This window comes from Drosophila busckii, chromosome 3R (genome assembly GCF_011750605.1).
Source record: "Drosophila busckii strain San Diego stock center, stock number 13000-0081.31 chromosome 3R, ASM1175060v1, whole genome shotgun sequence".
In the NCBI taxonomy this organism is placed as follows: domain Eukaryota; kingdom Metazoa; phylum Arthropoda; class Insecta; order Diptera; family Drosophilidae; genus Drosophila; species Drosophila busckii.
Genome location: NC_046607.1, coordinates 16,721,944 through 16,744,432, shown reverse-complemented (window position 1 = coordinate 16,744,432; position 22,489 = coordinate 16,721,944). Strand labels below are relative to the sequence as shown.

The following is a 22,489-nucleotide window of genomic DNA, read 5'->3' as shown; positions in this document are numbered from 1 at the left end:
ATTTTTTTTTACTCATCTTATGCTTGCTGCTTTTTTAGCATTTGACGGTTTCACGCATACACTTTGCATAATTATGCAGCTGTTATTTTTTGCTCTGTGTGTTTGCTTCAGCTAATTGAATTTACATTTATTTAATGCAGCATTTATTTCGACAACGTAACTGACTCTCCTTCAAGTTAAAGCCATTTATTCAGCTGCCAGTCAGCTGCACCCTTTGCAACTTTAATTTAATTTACACAGCGAGATACTTGCAACAATATACGTATATAGTTTGCTCTGCTTTGACCCTCATAACGACAGCAGCATTCAATCAGTGAACACTGCAGCATTCTTTTGCTTGCAGCGTTGTTTACTTCCGGCTAATCTAATTGCGAGAGACAGACAGAGAACGCGAGAAAGAGAGCGAAAGGGAGAGAGCACAACCAGCATGCTGGCTGCATGCTACACTTTGTAGTACAAATGAAATTGCATGGCTGTTATGGATTTTAAAATAAATCTTTTTCTTTATTATTATATTCGTTTATTTAACGCTAACTCACTTTACATACGCAGCATACATACATATGTATTTGTATTTGTATTTACTTTTTAGTTTAGTTTAGCTTACTCTCACTTTTCGCTTTAGTTAGTTTGCTTTTGCTCAGACAGTGTGTGTGTTTTTTTTTTAATATTTAATGTTAATTGTTAAATTGTTCTGCCAGGCTAAGTGTGTCGCTGTCTACGACTGTGTGTGTGTGTTTGTGTGTGTGTGTGAGAGCATAAGCGTGTTTGCAAGAGCGTATCTGTATGTGTGTGTGTATTAGTTTATAGTTGCTTGGAACTTGTTGACTTTTGCTTATTGTTTAAGTGCTGCTGGCTCAATGTATTTGTTCTAAACTGTTATGTGTATCTTAGATTTAGTTTTGTTGCTTCGTATGCTGCAGTTATTGCTTATTTTTGTTTTATTTACAGTTTTTAGCAAAAATCAATGAATCAAATCATTTGCATGTGCTAACATTGTTATGAGAACAAATATAAATATATAGAAAAGCTGAATAAGAGCTGAGAATAGTTAGCGCCTGAGCTTATGCAACAAAATTTTGTAGATTTGTAGATTAAGAAAATTGTCTAAATTGCAGAACTCTAACTAAAATAGTTTAAGTAATAGTAATTATGTATATGACTAATTTAATTGTTAACATTTTCGTCAGTTTAAGTAGCTGCCTAACTCAGCGCTGTTGTTAACTTATTTTCAAGACTCTAACTAAGATGTGTGTTCGTATTATTTAAAATTAATATCACTAATAAGCCTTGTGTGTGTCTATATGCTTTAATATATGAATCAGCTTTTGAATAGTAATTTGCAGCGAGAAATTTCAAATCGAAACTATGTATGGAAACCACTAAACTACGTTTTATTGCTACTAGATGAAGAGTTTTGTTAATATTTTTAGAAGATTTATTTGCAGTGCCTATAAAACAGTCTAATCAATTGTTGCTAATCATGTTCGCCAATAACTGAGATTTATTGATTTCCATATGTGTGTGTTGATTGGTGTGCTTAAGTTTAAACTTTAAAGTTTCACTTTTGTTTGGTCGTCAATTTTACATGCTATTTAATAGTATAAATGTAACGTTTTTCATAAGCAAAGAATTTGTTTAATAACATATGCAACGCTTTCGATTCCTTTGTGTGCACACTATACACGATTTTTAGCAAATAGTTATTAAATTTACTACTTAAATGCTACTGACAAGTTGCTAGCTACTTGCCAAAGGCAATTCTTGTATATTCTTGCTAATTTCAATCAAAAATTAAATGCTTAAGTATTTACACTAAAATGAGAGCGCTAAGACTAGAGAGAAAGCAGCGTTATGCAAAAATTGCTGCATTGCAATTATTTTCTTTTGTGTGGTTGCTATAGACAAAACAACAATTTATTGCATTTGACAGTATTTTTAAATATTTATGCATTTTTACAATAGTTTCGAATATGTCAAATATGCATAACTAGCTATTTATTTGTTATGTTGTTGTTCCCAACTTCAGCATCAGCATTGCAGCAAATTTCATATGCATATGACATGCAGTTTGGATATATATAATGCTTAATACTCGTAGCTAGTTGCGTGGTTGTTTGGTTGGTGTTTGGTCAGCTCTATATACAAATTGCCGCACACACACACACACACTCTCTGATTTATAACGGGGCTTTGGTATATTTGCTTTTAGTTTTTGCAGTCGTTGTTGTTGTTGGTTCTGCTGCTGCTGCGTTTGGTTCAAGTGGCTGATATGAGGGTCATATGCGTATAATCTGCAAATAAATAATGAACAAATATGAAAATTCGATTAGCGGCTTTTTTTTTTTTATTATGTACATACGTATGCGTGAGTGTGCTAATAAATCATTCAGCTGCAAAATTGCCTGCTAGCTGTATAGCAAGTAATTTCAGCATATAACCACAAATATGTTTATATGGAAACAAGCGAGCGATACGAGCATTGCCTAGAATAAACCACATCAAAGACATTTAACCCATACACTCTCAAGTATTTGGCTGCACACTCATATTCATATTTAAAATTAAGGCACCTGACTTCAATATGCGCTTTGTCTTGCATATAGCTAGAAGTAAACATTTATACTCAAAGCCTAAAAGTTATTAAAGCGTTGAGAAAAATGTTAAACTTATAGCTCCAATGCAAGCTCACACTAGAAACTATCTAAGTATATGACAAATCTGAAGTTTATAGCGATGATTAACTTATTCTGCCTCGCTTAACTAAAATTAAAACTCGCAGCGCACTCCCCATAATTTACTTAATTAATAAAATACATTAGCTACTGTGTAAGTTCATGTTTTTATAATTATCTTTTGTTTGGCAACTTTCTATGTCCTTGTTGCTGAACGCATTAACATATATGAGCTATAAAAAATGCTATTGTCATCAAAGACACAAAACGATTTTATGCATAGTGAGTGCTGCTGCTGCTGCTGCCGACATAAACTTTTATGTGCATATAGGTATAGGTGGCTGGTATAATTTAAGCAACAAGGGGTTTAAAGTTGAGCACAATAAGCAAGCTATAAATTTTATATATGCATATTAGACTTAAGCTTAGCATCGGTGTATTAAAGGCAAATTGAAATAGCTAACAAGTGGAAATAAAGTCGCACACAGCGCGCTACACAATATTCAAGTATTTGCAAAGTTCATTCAACTAAACATTTTTATAAAAATGAACTTTAAGTTAAGTTGTGTTATTCGGTTTCGGGGTGGCGGCCACGTGTGCTCCGCTTGTTTGGGCATTTGTGGTAGCCTTGATTAACGCAACAGGAGATGTGGCTAGAGGCGCAGAGAGGGGGCTGGGGTAGGTCGTACGATGTGGGCGCTGTTGTTTGCCAAATCTCTCGACACAGTGTACAACAAATTTTAACTATGAATGTACCCAACTGAACTGCGACAGCAACAACGCCTGCGCGTGTCTGTGTGCGTGTGTGTGGCTGTGTGTGTGTGTTTGTTTACCAAAACCTTCTTAGCTTGGCTTAGTAGCCCCTCAATGCCATTGTTTGTGTATTTGCATTTGTCTCTCTCTCTCTGGCTGGCTGTGCCAAGCGCTGAGTGTGAAATTTCATGTAGATGTATGTATATATGCAAAAAGAGTTTTGTGTATGTTGTGCATGCGCTTGTTTGTATTTGTGTATACGTATGTGTGTGTGTGTCAGTGTATTGCCTGTGGCCTTTTTGCCATTTTTTCTCGGTTTTAGCCACTTTTGTTTAGCTTCGCTTGGCTTGGCCTGGCTTTCACATTCGTTGCTGCTGCTGCTGGTGCAGCCTCAAGCAAAGTTGTTGTATTTAGCAGGTAGCCCTTTGACCAGAAAGGAAACACGTTCCGGGTGTCTAAACGAGAAAAAGTAATCGCTGCCTGCCATGGCGCATTTAAATATGTATGTAAACTAGTGAAATGTAAACCGTTTGCCTTTTGTTGCTGTTGCCTATTTCTTGTTGCTTTTGCTGCCGCCTGCCCTGACAGTCAAAAATTCAACCGCAGTAACACGAGAGCTGGCACAATATACTAAAAGATAGAAAGCTGGAGATAGCCATAGAGATAGAGAGAGAGAGAGAGAGTCTGTGCATTAAACCAAAGCTAGCCGCAACAATGCTGTGGGAATGCATAAAATATCTAGCGCCCAGCAGCCAAAGCCTAGCACGTGTTGTGCCCACCTGGTTGAGGTCAGCAGACAACAAAAACAACAATAGCAATCGCAACAACTAAAAAAAACAATATTGCAATTCTGCTTAGCTTGGCTGAAAATTTGAAATGCTTTTAGTTTTATTAGATTCAACAAAATGTTTATGCAAATTGCATAGAACTCTATTGTTTTTTGCTTTGCCAGCTGCGCTTGCCAAAAATACGAGCGAGGGAGGGCCGGAGCGCATTAAAAATGATTTGGTAAGTAGATTGTTAAAATTGCTGGCAATTATATTTAATAGCTTGACTTTATGTCGCATCCAACGAGGCCATAAACGTTGCACAGTGGCACGAATATCGTTAACAGCTGCCAGCAAGCATAGCATAGACTGCTTTGATTGGCTTAGACTTGTAATTTAATTTACTTTTTAAACAATTTTTGCTAACTCAATTGGCAGACTGAGCCACTGTGCAGCGCTTGCTGCTACTTGTTTTAAGTATTCTAATTTATAAACGAATCAATAAGTTGAAGCAGCTTTAAAAAGATGAACTTTGCTTGAGTCTTTTACAATTGAATTGTATTCGAGTATTTTGTGCTACAATCAAAGTTGCGCAAAAAGTTGTCAACAAAAGCAACGGCCACAAAACAATCAAAGCTGGGCACTAAGCAATATGGGCGTGGCAGCCACCCACACACACACACACAGAGATATACATGTGCACTGGTTTTCCCCTAAGTGGCAAACAATAACTTTCATTATGAATATTTTAGAGCGTGGAAGTGTTAGAGTTTGTGGCAGAGTACAATGCGCCACACAGTTGTTGCCCAGGTGTGCAGTAGTATGCGTGTGTATGTGTGTGTGTGTTGCTGGCAGCTGCGTCAGGTTACGACACCAAAAGGACAAAGTTTCGTGCAGTGCAAATGCAGAGTCAAGGAAATTGTGGGGTTAAAGCCAGAAGTTTTTGGCTGGCAAAGGCGACAGCAACACGACACGTACACGTTGACTTTGATCTTGGGGGCCAAAGATGCTCTCTTCCTGTGTTCTGCCCACTGGCACAGTTATGGACTGCTCTGCTTTGTTTGCAATTCAAACGCAATTAAGCTGGCTTCCAAGCAAATAAACTGGCCAAGTTAAATAGCGCGCGAGCGAGCGAGCGTGCGCCTGGTCAACAGCTATGAACTTTAATTACAAGTATAAGCATATGCATGTATAAGTGTGTGTATATGTGTGTGCGTGTGTGTGTGTGTGTGTGTGTGTGTGTGTTAAAATAAATTGACTTTGCGCTTGGTTTAATAAGTATAATAGCCAGCTGGGCACGTGGCATAGCGCTTAATTAATAATTAAATTGCTGCTGTGCTCTTATATTCGTTCCGTTTAGTTTCATAATTAATTTAGAACGCCATTGCACAAGTTTTATTTGCAAGCTAAGCTCAGCTGTATTTATCGACCAGCCACCACAATACGTTTGAGGCTGGTAACGAGTCAAAGAGCAAACGCTTAAACTTAAGCTTAAACTGTTGCTATTTAAAGCACACTGTGTGTGTGTGTGTGTGTGTGTGTGTGTGTGTGGCAGGAGCAACAACAAATCACAGCTGTGTTGTGGCATGCATCAAAGCAAACATATCCGTTCCGAGTAGTGCAAAGTGTTGCCTTTGATTTCCGGCTACGGCACAAAAAAAACAAGCAATTCAACGTAAGCGGAAATAACAACGACGCTCATGCTGCTCTTATGTTTTTATGTGTGTGTATGGGAGCATGTGTGTGTCTCCGCCTGTGTCGAGATTGAGCTGAGTGATAATAAAATATGAGGCATTGGCACTGCCAATGCTGAAATACGTTTTGCTGTCATTTCTTTCTTTTCTGTTTGTGTGTGTTTGCCAAAGACAACGACAAGTTCCGTTGACGTACGCCTTATTAATATTGTATCAATGTGAAAACTGTCACTCCCAATGGCCACATACAATACATACAAATAAAATGCCTCAACTGACAGCAGCAGGACTAAAATTGTATGGCCATAAAATGATTTATACACACGTTTTTCGTATTCCGGAATGGCATTCGTCGAACTAGTTAAATCTTTTGGCGACTTTTATTGTCTTTGCGTCCAAGTTTCTCGTCTCTCGACTTTTTCGTTTTTTTTTCGGGCCCATAAAAATGGTAATAATTCCATTTGCAAAGAGTCAAGCAAGCGACTACACAGCGACGACGCCCACAACGCATGTGCGTCTACAGATAAGAAGCAGGCACAAGCAACAGCTTTTTTGCTCCAGGCACGTTCCTGGGCCGCGCTGGTGCGCTTTTATTGCAGCCGCAAACTTTTATTAAATGGCCAATGGGGCGCCCAACAACCTTATCTGCAAATGTCATTTGTTAGCTTTGCCTTTGCGCCTTTCGGCTTGGCGCTCTAAAAAGGATACGTTTTTGCTTCATTTGACTGGCTTGAATAGTCTTTAAATTGCTTTTGCCTTCCTCTTATATTGCCGCTGCATGGAGTTTATCAAAGCCAAAATGACAATCTATTGACATAGATACATTTGATTTGCATGTTTTGCCATCACCAGCGGCAGCAGCAGCAGCAGCAGACGCACGTAAACAGCTTATCGGCGCAACAAATTGAGTTAAGCTCACAAAATTGACAGCAAAGGCTTGACGTATACGTAATACACAGAAAGTATACGCAACGTGTCTGTTTACACAATAATTTGTTCAGCCACACTGTTTTGCTAGCAAATTATGCAAAACTTGCATAAACGCAGTTTGAATTTAATTAAATTTTCATATTCCACATAAATTGCAAAAAGAGTTTGTTATTTTATGCAAATATTTAAACAATTTGTTGCTTATGCTTTTTCGTTTCATGTCGGCCAAACATTAAAATCAAATTAGTAGCGTGCTCTTTGTAATCAAATGTTTGATATGTCAATAATGCAACGTAACGCCTACAAAAAAATATTGATAGTTTAATTATAGCTAGCAACTGTAAAAAGTATCGACTAGTCCGACTAGTCAGGCGAGTTGAAAGGTCAGTTCGTTTAGTTAGTAATTGATATAATTTTTTTAGTGTACAGCTCAATAGCAAAAACTAATTTCCAACTAATGACATTTTGATTGCAGCGGCCAAATACAATATGCAGCAGTTGCAAATGAAATAATTTTTTATGATTGCTGTTGCCGTTGTTGTTGTTGCTGCTGCTGCTGCTACTGACATTTGTTATAAAACGCTTGAGGGGGGCCATAAATTAAAGTCACTCTTGTGTCCGTCATGTTGAAATGTTTAAATTTTTCATTGCTTGCATTTCAATTTCATGGCCAGCCATTAAAATTGACAGGCAGACAAACACATACAAACCACTCACTCACACAGACACAGACACATATACATATGCACATAAATAACGTGTTGATGTGGCAGTGCTAAAAATGCTCTGTCTACTTTAGTTACAGCGTTTGCCCAAAGGGTTGCCAAAACGGGCAAAACAAAAAAACGAATAGAGTAAAATGATAGCAATGCTTTTGCCAAAGTCCAATTTTTGCAATTGTTGTTGCCGAGTTCTGTTCGATTCTTTGTTTTTTTTTTTTTTTGAGCTCTTAAAAGCATGTTGCATAATTTAAACAGAGACGGCTGAAATAAGTGAGAGAGAGAGGGCATCAAGCTCGATTTGCTTTGCTAATGTCTTTTTGTGCTGTTGCTTTTTTGTAAGCTGACGTACTCAAGCGCTGAAAAGTATGCTACGGGTTTTTTGTTTGTGTTTGCTGGTTTATGTGTGTGGGTGTGCCTGTCTGAGTGTGTGTCTGTGTGTGTGTGTGACTGCAGCAGCTGCTGTTGTCGCATGCCAAATACAGACGCCCAGCCAACGTTTAGCCTACAAAACTGCTTGTGACCAAGCAGCTAATGCCAACGTACATTATAAATTTATGCTTGCCGCAGCTAAAAAAAGACAACAACAAATTTATAAATGGAAAAATGTAGAAAAGTGTACACACCGTGGATAGCGGACGACAGCTGCAATCAACAGTTGACGTTGGCGTACCGATTAAAGTCATAGAGTTTGATTATTTTGCGGCCAGCAGAGAGTGAAAGAGAGACGCTGTGCTAATTGCCTGTGGCTAGCGACCTACTTTACACAAGCGATGCTCTCTAGTGACACTTTGGCTGCATTGTGTCAGCGTTGCATTTAAAATATTAAATTTAATGCGCATTAAGGTTGGCAATTAATTACTTGCGCATATTAAATGTGAGCAAGCAAACGACTAAAGCTCATTCGGCTGTCATTAATATGCATGCTTGAAATTTATTTTAAATGTGTAACTTGATGCTAAATTCCTTAAATCATGTCAAGCAAATCCTTTTAGATTACGAAACAGCACACACAACAAGAAGTAACGCCGATTTGGCCTCGCTGTACATATGATGCCTATCATATTGGCTGTGCCAACAGATAATAGAATTTGTCTGGTTTTAGACAAAGTGACAGGCAGCGGCAAGGATAATGTATAAGACGCTGGCGCATAATAAACGAGCCAAGAGACGCCTACCTAAACATAGGCGTAATATTATCATCAATCAAGCTGAACGTACGTACACACATATATGCGTACTATATGCCTGCCAACAAACACACACATACGTATATATGTATGTGCAACTGTATATTTGACTGTCTGGCTTTGTAAACGATGCTCTTGGGTTGAGGCTAGAAATTTGTAGCACAAACAGCAGTTGACAGTTTAGGCCTGCAGTAGCTAAACCAATATGGCCACAAGACAGCATAAATACCAATATATATAGTTGTGTGTGTGTTTGTGTGTGTCTTGTAAGTGTGGCAAACACTTTGAAGTTTAGACATTCAATAAACCAAATTGTTGGCCTAATGCTATGCATGCCATTACTTTATATTGTGCCAAGCAACAAATGCAAAGTGCACTGCGCAAAAAAAAGGCCAACTTAAGCTTACTTGTAGCCATAATTTATAGCTATAGCTATAGTATTTAGGCTTAACTAATTGTGGCGGCCTGTCGATGCTTTTATTGCCTTTGCTTTAATTTGAATTTTAAACTAGCAGCAATTTTCTTGCAGTGCTTATTGCTATTGTGCTGACTAGTTGCACTTAAAAGTTGCCTTTTGGGGATTTTTGCTAGCTAGTGCTATGTAGTGCTGGCCTAAGCAGAGCCTTGAGCCTACGGTATGCAAATGTGTGCAGGCTCAGGGCAGCCATGTGGTAATTGAATCGTGCTGTGAATTGAATGCAAGTTGTAATCCGCGCAGACAGCGTGCAGCGACAGGGGTTGGGGGGTTAAGAGTGCAGCCATTAGAAAAAGTGCACAAGCACTTTGATACGTATGTAAAGCGTATAGAGCGTATAGGGCTGGGAGTTAGCTGTGTGTTTGGCAAACAACATTTTAATGCTTTCAGCGCGTACACACACACACGCATACACATACAAATATCATTACAGCAACTTACATATGCAAACGGCACTGACAACATACATATAAAGTTTTATATATATATTTTTGTATATATGCAGCAGTGCAGAGTGGAAAGCATATGAAAGGCTGTGACGACAACGCACATACATAAAAGATGAAGAAGAATTGCATATAAATAACGGCAATGCGCATTGTGGGTGGTAGGGGGGTAGTAGTAGATGTCAAGTGCTTGTTGTACGAGCTAGCGTACGTTGGCTTTGATCGAACTTGTCGTGGCGTATACTTAATATATGCATATAAACTTATACTACACATACATACACACGCATATATGTTGAGTTCAATGTGTGTGTGCGCGACGCTTGTATTTGCAAACGCATACATCTTCATTCAATATACAAACGGCAACAAAAATAAAACAACAACAACGCACACACAAAGCTGTGAAATAACATTAAGCGCAACAAAAGGGTACCGAACACACACACATACAGCAATATACTATACACACACACACACGCATTGGTTTGGCATGTGTAATCAGCAAATGCTACAGCGACAGCAGCGTAACTTGATGCGCTGTCTGATCCTTGACTTTTTTTTTTCACTACTATGAACACTGTTGTCAATTGGCAAGCATAACAAGCGAAGTGCTTTAAGCTTAAACAAGCGCTTGTACAGCAATAAACTTAATCAAGAGAATTGTTTTTTATTGAAATGAAGTGTACAGCGCGCCAAAAGTTTAAGTAATTAGTTTGCGTAATAAAAAGTTGCAACTGCCAGCTGGCATATTAAGTATACGCAACGTACATTTTATTTAGCCACTACATAGTGTATTTGCTAGTCGTCTATGCGCTCTGCTTAGTCTGCATATAACTGAAAATTCAAATGCGCTGTCACTTTACTTGTTTGCCGCTAGCCAAGTCAAGTTGATGCTCCATCACTTGCGTTACTTGCTATTGACAATGCGTTAGTTTTTAACAAACATGCTCTGCATGACAATGAGCTCAATGTGGGAGTTTGCAATGGGGTGGGTTGTTAGCTACATTTTCGACTATAAGCTTTGCATGCCAAATGTGCATGCAAAGTGCTTGGGGCAACTGCTGGTCTGGTCTAACTGGCAACTAGTTAATGCAATCGCATGCCAAAGCGGTCAGCGATTCACGAGCTGCAATTAGCTGTGCTAAATGTTGAGCGCAGACGCCAGAAAATCCCGCAAAATTTACTGCGCTAATGCAAAACTAATTGTGCTTAATGCATTTGGCTTTAATCAATGCAAAGCTTTATTTAAGTGCGCGATTCAAATTTCAAGTTGGAAATTTAAAGCGCATCAAATTTATTGAGGGCAATCAAAAATTGATTTGCTACTAAAATTACGCAATTTAATTTTAATACGCTGCTCAGGCAGTTGAGGCTAAGCGTAACCTTTGTGTGTGGTGAGTGTTTTTGGCAGCTTTGCTTAAAGTTAAACACATGTGTATATAAAGCAGTCATATATATAATGTTTAATCGTTATAACGCACTTGAAATGACCATAAAGCATTTACAAGCAAACTGCTCAGCTTTATGTTTATTACACACACACACATACGCACCCTTGGCTTCATACATATTGTGTAATGGGTATAATTAATTATGAGCACACACACACACACGTTCATATTTTTGTTCTTTCATTTTGCTGCTGCCACCAGAAAATCAATAAGCAACTTGCCAACGCAGCAGCGGCAATGGCAGTGGCCTTTTTATTTACCATATTCATTAAATAGCCCTGGCAACAACGAAAAGAACAACAGCAGCAACAATAAGAACAACTCATTGGTTAGTTTATATTTTAAGCATTACACTTGCTTCAGTTAATCAAATGACAAGCCACAAAGTGTTTAAATATTAATAAGTAGGGCGAGTAATTTTTTGCTCAACTTAACTTAATGCGATTCAAATGTCTTGTCTATAAATATAAACACTAAGAAAAAGAATTGCTACAAGATTAAGTCAGACGACTTAACTTGCTTAAATAACAATATGTTGCTTTATATAATGTGCTTATATATTGTGCGTTAAGTAAGTTTTGCGGCTTATTTTAAGCTTTAATGACTCTTTTTTCTTAGTGTATATTTACATGTGGCAGCTGTTTGGGGCAACTTGAAGTTTAGCTGTGCGTCAGGGTCTTAATTTTTTATGTACTTTTAAAGGCGGTCTTAGAACGTAATCAGGGTCTTAACGCGCCTAATAAGCAGCTATAGGCATATTAACTGTCAGACGCAACAACAGATAAAAATCAGCAGCAAATGCCACTCACTTGCTGCTGTGCTGATGATGCTGAAAATTGAAGCACTCGAGCTGAACAAAAAGGAAAAACAAGCGAACGTAACGAAGAAATCAATTTTAGCGTTTTTCTTTTTTTAGCAGCGCTCAATTAACAGGCTATGTGGCAAGTAGCTGTTGCCAGTTGGCAGACAGAGAGAGAGACTGAGCGAGCGAGAGATATAACAGACTGAGTGCCATAGCTTTAAGTTGTCAATACAAGCAATAAATTCAAGTCTCGCCTGCAGTTAATTCTTGAAAAAAGTTCTAAGCTGTGTGTGCCAAGTTGTTGCATTATAAGAAAAATGCTTTATGTGCAGATGTTACACTTGCAAGTGCAAGTCCTGCGGCCATAAAGTTGTTCATAGATTTACACACAAACACACACACATATGTCTATCTAAGCTTGCAACTTGCTACGTGTTTGCGGTGCTTGCCACACATACACACGTTTACCCACTTGTATGCTTGTAATGAGTTTTTGTTCTGCTGTAATTATTCTCAAGCTGCCTCTATCTCGTGTAATCAGCTCCAGCTACAGTTGGTGGCGTTGATAAAAATGTGTTCCTGCGGTTGCCTTGCAGTCTTTGTCATTGTTGCGCTTAAGCAAATTCAACTTTTCTTCCTCCACTGTTTGCATTATAGTATGAGTTGGCTATAATAGCAAAAGCATCATTTGTATGTCTGTTGACATGAGCCTTAAGAATTATTACTTTTAGCTACAGGGTGTTGCCAGCAGAAGTTGCAGCCAGCCATTGGTTAGATAAATGTTTAGTCTACTTTCTAGCAAATTATAAATTGCTGCGTCGATTTAAATTGTTAAGTTTATATAGAAATTGCTTTGGAATATTTAGATAGCGATTTGTTGAAATTGAATAAAATTTCCTAAATGAACTTGAGTAAGTAAATTTGTTTTTAAGCTAAGCTTTCATTATTTAATTAATACTTAGGCTTCAATTAATTTCTTATAATTTTCTATACGCTGCACTCTTTCTTTTTGCGCCACCCTGTATACTTTTTAACACACATATTTACACATTGTACATATAAATATTTTTTATGCCATGCAAACACAGCTTATGCATTTTGCGCCGACAACAGTTGCCACATGTGGCAAAAGGCATAATCAAAGTGTTGCACACACAACAAAAGGCAAATAGTACATTAATCACCCACAAACACACACACACACAAACATGTGTTAAGCTCTGGAAATTATGTTGCAGTTATTATGCAAAATGTATTTACACACTTTATGCGATTTACATTTGCAAATTAGAACAGTCCGACGGACAACAAAGCGACGAAACGACAGAGCGACAGCTGCTGCTGCCAATTATTAGTACTAAAAGCATTTATGCAATTTATAATATACTTTACTCTATAAGCGCTGCGCTCGCCTCGTCGCTGGCTGTTCATACGTTGTTGGCTTGTTGTTTACATTAATTCAGCAGTAAATTGCATTTTATTTTCCAAAACTGCAACGCATGCCAACCAAGCTGCTGCCCATGCAATCCTTACCTACTGCACACAGTCGGTCCGTCGGTCGGACGGTTGGTCTGTCGGTCGCTTGGGGCTGTAAACAATGCTGCAGCAATTTTGTTGATTTGCTTGCTTTAGTTAATTAAAATGTTATTAAAAGCAACGACATCAAATGTCAAGTGTCAGCTACTTGCACGAAATCTGTTGCAACTTTTGGCATGCATCAAAAAAGAAACAAACAGACACATGCTTAGTTTTCTACTTTTGTGTCAATATGTTGACTCGGACTATGTGCAAACAAATCGTAGAGCAGAGCAAAGCAAAGGCAAAGGCAAAGCAGTGCTATTGTTTATTTTTTAATTCAATTGTATTTGTTTGTTAATTGTTAGACGCTTGTGAATTGGAGCACGTCTGGCTTTGAAGTCTTTTAGGTTTGCTGCTTGATTGCAGATTAATTATCGAGAGTGGGTCTATCCATTGTTTAATTTCAGCCGCAGTGTATAACATTGACAATCTATTTAAATGCTAAGCAAGTGTTGAAAATAATATTTTTGTTTTATGTTGCCTGCTTATTGTTTATGCACATAATTTTACATAAATTAATTACATAAATTCAATCAATAAATGCTGAGCTGGCCACAAAACTCACGTGCCACATACCAAGTTTACCAAGTTGAAATATGTTTATTTAAATTTATGCCGCAGCACAATGTTGTATATGCAACATATTTGTGGCTAGCCGCTCTATATAAAAAAAATTACACATACGCGTAGTATATAAAAAAAGCTTTATATAGTTAGCTAAAGTATAAATTTGCCTTTGTGGCGCCTCTGCTGTTCTTTTTTTTAGCGCAAAATTGACCATTGGGGCTTTGCTGCGGCATTTTATTTTATAACATGATCTCGCTTGTTCTTTTTTTTTGGCGCGGCGCGCGCAGTAAATAGCACAAAAATTTTGTATTCAATTTTCAACACTTTTAATAGGCAATTAATTAAACGCGCAGCAACAATAACAGACAAGCGTGTGGGGCATGAAGCGCTGTTTTTGTTGAAATAGTGCGCGTGTTTTTTATTAAATACCTGCGCTTGTGTGAAATTGTAAAAGAAAAAACGAATGCTGCGAATTTTAAGCTATTTACAAAAATTGTTTAACCGCATAGAGAGATTGTAAATTAAAAGCTTAAACTGCGCTATATCTGCCACAAAGTTTTTGTTGCAAGTGCGAAGTTTTATTTGGGCTGTTTGCATAAATCATTGATGCATTGAAACGCAAAAGCGAACATAATTTATGCTATTAACAATTGTAAATTATGCATTTTGAAGCAAATGTCGAAAGGCAAAAATAAATTATAAATTCAAGCGCATATGGCATAGGCAGCCAACAATGGTGACAACCACACTCAATTAACAAAATTACTATTTATGGGATTTAAGAGAGAGAGAGAGAGAGAGACACACACACATGGTGGCATGCAACGTTTGGCTCGCTCTCCAAGGATTAGTCATAATTTAAGCGTCCGTCCTGTACGTCCTGCTTGGGTCCAAAGAGTCAAAGTGAGCCAAAGTCTTGATAAAGTTTTTCTGTTTTTTTTTTGTTTATATTTCTACGCATGAATTATTTATGACAGCCCAGGCTAAAGCTGTATGGCAAGTTGGTTGGTTAAGTAGAGCTTGTTGTTCTTGCTTTAGGTGTTGAACATGTTTGAGTGTATTAAAAGTTTTTAAAACAAACACACACACACAGATACACATATATGAGTGTGTGTGTGTCACAGCAGCTTAAGCAACTTTGGCTTTTGGTTAGTGAAGCGTAAACAATTTGTTTGCTTTTTTTTTAAACAAAGCAAATGATGCCAAGCAATTTTATTTATACGTATTTAAATTGTATAAATAAAACTAAATCATGCTGCAAAATTGCATATTTAGCTTATTCAAATATGCTTAGAAATATATACAATTTATTTTGCAAATTCTAAACTGCTGTGCATGCCAATTAATTTTGAGTTTGCTATACATTTTCAATTTTCTTTAAGTACCTGTGTGTGTGTTTTGTTTAGCTGTGGGGCAAAACTTTTTCACAGCTTGCCAAAGACGCTTTGACAAAAGTTTTTCACCTGCTGACTCAGCGCACTTGCCACACACTTAACCCACCCCCACACACACACACATTTACACTTTGTCTTTAACCCTCTTCATACTATAGCCACCCAACTCAAATGCAATCAAAACAGATTAGACCACAACAAGTGGCTGTCAAAAGGCGCAAGTATTGTCACCATATGACCAAATATCATACAAGGGGCATTGTTTTTCATTTGGTTTCATTTTTCGTTACGCTGCTACGTTTTGTGGGCAATTCATGTGGTTGCTTGGCTTTTAAAGTGAGCCGTTGGCAGGCGGCTGAGAGTGCCATAAATTTGACAAGAGACAATAAAAGTTTTGCCACCCGCCACTTGGCTCGCCAGTTTGTGGGCGTTGCTCTGTGGCTAGCAATTAAATAAAGCCTCTCACAGAGCCAAAAGGACACTTCAAAGCGAAAAGGAGGCGACACACGCACAGACGGCTCAGACAAATCGTTAAGCTTTGGCTATTGATGTGGCAGCATTTGTCATTGACAGACGCTTTTCAACTTTGCTTAGCATTTTACCGGGGAAAAACCCAAGCGCAGAAAAAGTGCAAAAAGCCAAAGGTGAAAAGCGTTCGGCGACAGCTGGGCGGCAAAAATGATTGAATAATATCCCAAAGCAATCATCGCATTGGCAAACGCATTGGCAACAGGTGCAGCATGCTGCATGAATGAATTTAATTACGTATACGACTAGTTGAATGGCTGTATGGCTGGATGGATGGCTAAGCTATAAATACAGTGCGTATAATTAACAGCAGATTATAGCACATTATAAATGTTAATGACTGACAGCATGGTAATTATTTTTCAGCTGCAAGTAAGCGAGCGAAATATTAAGTATACGCAGCAATACAAGTTGGATCAACATTTTTAATCAATTGCAGAATTCGACAATTAATAATATAAATTTGTATTTTTTCCAATTATTATACTAAGCAAGCAAAATATTAAGTATACGTTGTTTTGTGCTGCGAATCAATATTTGTAATCAATTGCAGATTTTGACAATTAATAAAATGTTAATAAAATGTTATTTCCAATGCTAATTAATTTAATCGATTGTATACTTAATTGTGTGGTGCATGGCTTTAAATATATTATTTATTCTTTCATTCCAGCTGAGCCACATGCATTTATTATTTAATGATTAAATTTATGTTAAGCCCAAAACTTAATTCCCTCAATCACTTTGTCATGCATAACAAACAATTTAACTTAATGTACCAAATTAAATTGAATATATTATTTAAATAAATGAAATGCGCTCTACTCACACATAATGAATTTTCCTGGTTGCTGCCACAAATCGAGTTGATGCCCCTGCTACTATGTGCTGCTGGCTGCTGAGTCGTTAATGGGCGAGGCAATGTTGCTATTGCTGTTGCTGTCCGAATTGGAGAGTGGGCGACAGATGCCGAGTTTAGTTTTTCCCGGCGGCATAGACTTGAGTATGGACACCGCTTCGCCCAGCTCCAGGCCCTGCAGCGTATGCTCACCCACGCTGATGAGACGATCGCCGGGATAGATTTCGTTGGTGGCCTCGGCAGCACCGCCGCGTATGAGGCCACGTATCACAATAACACTGCCCTCCGCATCCAGCGGATCCTGATAGTCGAGTATGGAGAAGCCAAAGCCTTGCTCTGTCTTTTCAATGCCCACCAGCGTCACCTCGCAACTCCAAAGCGCCAGTCCCGAAACATTCTCCAACGACTTGGAGCGCTGCGCCGCAGCACCCGCTCCGGCCGTATCCGTTAGCGTAGCCGTGCTCGATGTATACAGCGAGCTCTCCGACTGCGCCTTGCTCAGCAGATTCTGCAGACTCTGATGGCCGCCGGGCAGCAAACTGCGCGACTCAAACGCCTCCGCATTCTGCGAGGTATTGATGATGCCGGCGGGCGCGCGTGTGCCGCGCGCACAGACGAGCTTGACGCGCGGCGGCAGCTCCTTGAGTATGCGTACCACATCGATGTGGCGCAGGCCCTGCAGCTTGTGCTCGTTCACCTGCAGCAGCTCGTCGCCGGGCCGCAATATGCCCTGACGGCCAACGGGGCCGTCCTCGAGTATGGAGCGTATATAATGATGCGGACGCTTCTCAATGCCGCACTCGACGTCAACGGTGCCCTCGAGGCTAATGCCTAGACCTGAAAGTTTATTTATTTCGGCAACTAAAATTTCACTGTCGGGAAACTCACTTTTCCAGGCGACACGCAGCGAGGCGGCGCTGGGACTTACAGTGCCCGTGCCCGCCGCCGCCAGAATTGTTGGTGTCGTTGCCTTTGGAGCTGCGGCGGCTGCGGCTGCCGCTGTCGCTGCAGCTGCTGCCAATGGCAGTGGCTCATTGGTGGGCGTCTTGCCATGCGCCTCGAGCTCCATGGCCTTGGGCTCCTGCTCGTCCGTATCATTGCCGCTGTCATGCTCCAGCCCAAGGCCATTGCCGTTGGTCAAGCGCGCTGCGCTCGTGTCGCTGCGATCGAGCATATGCGACATATTCGAGTCGACAGTATCGCGCGAGGGCAGCTCAGCGGCGTACTCCAGCATCTGTGCATCGCCAGCATCTGTGACTATCGAGTCCGCGTCCGCTTGCGACTTGGGCGGCAGCCAGCTGAGCGTGGCTATTGAAGGCGATGCTGGCATTGAGAGCTGCGACTGCGCGTCGGCATCGTTGTGGCGGCCGCCTTTGAGTTCGGTCAGCGCCACCTGCAGATGCTCGAACTTGCGGCCGCGCAGGAAGCGCTCCAAGGTCAGCTGCACCACAATATCCGTATTGCGCAGCAGCTCCACCGCCTGATGATTGGTCACGCCGGCCAGCGTGCGTCCATCCACGGCCACAATGCGATCATTGATTTGTATCTGGCCGCTCATCTCGGCAGCGCTGCCCTCGATGATGCTCTTGACAAAGATGCCGGAGACATCCTCCTCCTCGCACACATAGCCGGCCACAGTTATGCCCAGGCCGTAGACATTCTTGTGCAGCTCCACAACATAGGTTTGCGTTTCGGGTGAATCACAGCTGAGCGGCGAGCCAGAGGCCAGCGAGCAGTAGTCGCCATCGCCGTCGCATTCGTCCGCCTGTGGCGTGGGCGTAGCGCCAGCGGCTGTGATCTCACTCCAGCGCTGCTCCAGCGGCAGCTGCAGCGACTGTCGAGGCGGCGGCGACAATATGGAAAACGGCACAATGTCCAGATCGTGCAGGCAGTGATGTGAGCCCGTCCGTGACTCCGACGTGCTGGCGGGCAGCGGTGGCAGCGGCAAGTCGGCCAGTTCCGTATCGGGCGTCGGCGCTGGCGCAATCAGTGCATCAATTGTTGTTGCGCCCGCTGGGGCGCCTGTGATTAGACCCACCAGAGTGCCCACCTGCATGGGTGAGCAGGCGGTGGCGGCGGCTGTGGCCGTGGCCAAGCTCGGATTTTGAAATAGATGCCGCGACAGTTCTTCGGGGTCGGAGAGGAGCTTAGTTGGTATAATGGGCGCATTGCTGGCCAGCGTGTGGTAATCAATGGCCGTGGGCTCGATGGGCCGCGCCACTATCAAACGCACCTGAGCTCCGGTCTGACGAAGAACTGTGGCCACTTGCTCCGAGCTAAACCCACGTAAGTTCACCTCGCCAATTTGGAGCAGATGATCGCCCAACTGCAGGCGTTGATCGCGCTCGGCGACGCCGCCCGGCTGCAGGGCCTTGATGACCACGCCCGTGCTGCGACCGCCCACCAAAATGAAGCCCAAGCCGTTGCCATCGTTAATCAGATCGATAACCTCCACCTGTGACCATTCGGTGCTTAGTACCATGTTAACGTTGTGTCTGCTTTACTATTCGTTTGTTGTTGCTTTCTTGTTGTTGTACGCGTTGCTAACATGACGCACAAATGTGTGCGTGCCAGCTGTAGCGGCGGCGCTGTTATCGTTATCGTTATCGATTCGCTTGCGTATTGAGTTCCTTTTTCTTGCGAGTTAGGCGCAATCAATTGATTCAAGGCACGGCAGCTCCTGCTGCTGTTGCTGTTGACTGCGCGCGTTCCTGGCACTAAACAGCGCCAACAACAACAACATCATTATTATATTTTTTTTATTATTATTATTGACTACAACAACACGTCAGCGCATATCTGCAATTATTGTAATAAACACTTCAGCGTCACACACACACACAACATAACGTAAGGCAACGCAATGCGGCGTATGCGTGACGTTACGCAAATTTCAATTGCTCTCGCGCTTATGCGCGCTGTCTCGCTCTAACTGCAGCTGCCTGCGCGTTCTTTTTTTTAAATGGCACCTTTCCTCTTTTTGCACGATTTTGTAATTTACATGCACACACACGCACACACACACACACACATACATATGTAGCTTGCTGTTTGCGTACTCTGTGCACGCATGTTTGGCAGTTTGCCCGCTTGGCGTCGCTTTATTTTTTGCTTTGCACCTGGCAATTAATTTGGAAAATGAGCAAACTCCAAAAATTGCGCGACTTGTTGTTTGCTCCGTGCCACGTGTAAACTTTGTAGCACAGTGTAGAGTGTGCCACGCACGCAAAAAGCAAATTGCAGCTACTGCTGCTGTTGGCTGCTAATAGTGGCAACTAAGTGTGGCATTAGACTGATTGGAACTAAAAATGCGTGCGGCTTTGACGCCTTGCAAAGGTGACTGACAGAAATAACAGTTAAAGTTTATAGTAAACAAAGACGTGCCACAAATTTAAAAAGCAAATATGCTTAAGCAATGAATCAAACAGTAAAACAAATAAGAATTGCTGCTACGTTTACTGTTTGAAAATTAAATAGTTTAAGCAAAATATCAATTTCTTAAATATTTATACTTCTGCTGCATTCTTTAATTTAGTTAAAACAATGTTATTCTATTCATTTCTAGTTTGCTCTGCAGGCATTCTCTTATTTTTTCTAAAATATTGCACAATCTAGCATAAGAATTTTTTATTTTTTCTCTCTAAATTGATTCGCCAACGTGAGTGCGCTTTGTTCTCCTCGCTTTGCTAAAAGCTAATGGCACTTTGGACAGCGTATTTGCTTTTTGTGTGCTCAAAATCTGGCTTAGAGTGCAGCTGTCCATTAAACGGTGATTGACTTTGCATATAGCGAGCGGCAGCATGTTGCACGCGCATTTTGGCGTACGGTGCGTATGATTAACGTGCAGCTGCTGCCTATCTGGTTGCTGCTTTTGGTCATTTGCTTGGCCAAGGCAACTACGAAAGCTGAAAATGGAACTGTTGGGCACACTCCCCAGCCCAGCAGCTCGACAAGCTGCAATGTGCTTCATTTAACTTGGTTGCGGTTGACGCAGAGTCTACTGGGAGCAGGGAGAAGGCGACTATAAGCGTGGGTGTTGACGAGGACTTTGACGTCCCAGCCCATTACACAAAAAGTAGGCCAAGCGCGTTTGAAGTTTACATTGCGTTGGGCTACGTGTGCGCCTCGCTCTATGTGTGTGTGTGTGTGTTTGCTATTTTTATACTACGGCTCACAACTTAGCGCTCCAACTGTGGCTCCAGCTGCGGCACTGTGCTACTTTTTTTTTTGTTACTCTCGTGCATGCCGCTGGGCATGCTACTGTTGCTTCTAACGCACTTCAAACTGCTGCGCCGCTGACCTACTGAGCCTTATTAGCCGGCGCTACTTTTTTTTTTGGGCGAGCATGCGACCAAGCTAGTCAAGTGCCGAAAATCGATAAACGGAAAAAAATGCGAGTAAAAAATAAAGCTACGGCATGTTTACTCCTTTAATGTGCTACGCCTACGCCATAGCTTAGCCCTAATGAATTTGACTTTCGGCTGCTTGTTGGAGTTGTTGGCTTCTCTCTTTTTTGATTTCGTTGTTTGTTATTTGTTGTTCTTGAGTTGCTTCCGCTGTAGACTGCTGCACGACTGTTGCTTGTGGCTTGTGGCATGTGGCTGCGCCTTTTGACCTAACTACCTAGCACATGATTATGGCGGGGCGGAGGGCAGGCGGCAAAGGCTTTTAGCCAAATTGCACTAGCAGCATTGGCTGCAGCTTGGCTAAAAATACAAAACAAAAGCACACAAAACTTGTAAACTGTCGTTGTGGCAAGCGTGGCACACACTGCACGCAATTTGCAATTTGCAATTACTTAGCACTCGCCAGGCTATGATATTAGATTTAAGTATGGACTACTCAATGCCATAAATAACAAAAGACACGCATAACTAAGCCAAAGCTATTGATTTAGCAAGTTATCTATGTGTTTGTGTGTGTGTGTGTGTGCAGCTGCAACAGCTGATTAATGTTTAACTATTTATTTATATTTAGCAACCGGTGCGTTGCGTACTTTCGCTTGCTGGCCAAACATTTTACTCGATCCGGCGCGTTAAGTTTGCTTCGTTTATGTTTCTCGCACTTCATTCACGCTTAAACACACTTTAGTCGCTCAGCATGTGCTCGCTCGCAATCTCTGCTATTTATTATTGTTATTATTATTATTGCTTTTCTTCTCGTACTGCTCGCTTGCTCTTGCTCTTCTTCACAGCTCTAGTAATTATTGTATGTGATTTTTCTTTCTGAATTTACGCGCGCATTTTACGGCTCAACAACACGCCCGCACGCTACGAAGCTACTTGGCCGATTGATGTGCCCGCTGGCCAGAATGCTGCCACTGCTCTGCCGCCAACACTCACCACTTTCACCACTGGGTCTCCACGTGCCAGGCCGACGCTCTCGCTTTCGCTGGCAGCTGCGCGCTCAACGCTCAACGCTCTCCTTGCGAACGACGCTCATCGCTGCTGTTCGGCTGGAGTTTTATGTTTTTTGATTTGAAGTTACATGTTAGCGCCTGTTAAGCGCAAATGAAGTTGCCGTTACCGTTAGCGTTAGCGTTAGCGTTAGCGTAACAGCGACAATACTGCAGCTTTCATTCAGCTGTCGGTTTATGTGGAAAAGCTTTTTGCTAAGCACAGTGGGGTCAGGTTAAACAATTATTGCAAACAATCTAAA

At 41.1% G+C, this 22,489-nt stretch overlaps 1 protein-coding gene across 2 annotated transcripts; it reads right to left on the bottom strand.

Annotated features, from left to right (window-relative positions):
• Positions 1 to 507: 507 nt before the first annotated feature.
• LOC108604611 (patj homolog) lies at positions 508 to 22,080 on the bottom strand. Of its 2 annotated transcripts, XM_017994151.1 has the most exons (4): positions 21,828 to 22,080; positions 17,720 to 19,630; positions 16,802 to 17,668; positions 508 to 2,294 (listed from the first exon to the last, which is right to left on the bottom strand). In XM_017994151.1, exons 2-3 carry the CDS (start codon positions 19,311 to 19,313, stop codon positions 16,854 to 16,856), a joined length of 2,409 nt encoding a protein of 802 aa, XP_017849640.1. In that variant the 5' UTR covers positions 19,314 to 19,630; positions 21,828 to 22,080; the 3' UTR covers positions 508 to 2,294; positions 16,802 to 16,853. The 2 variants fall into 2 exon arrangements, with proteins under 2 accessions (XP_017849640.1, XP_017849639.1); XM_017994150.1 differs by having other exon boundaries at positions 16,802 to 19,630.
• Between the last annotated feature and the right edge of the window lie 409 nt (positions 22,081 to 22,489).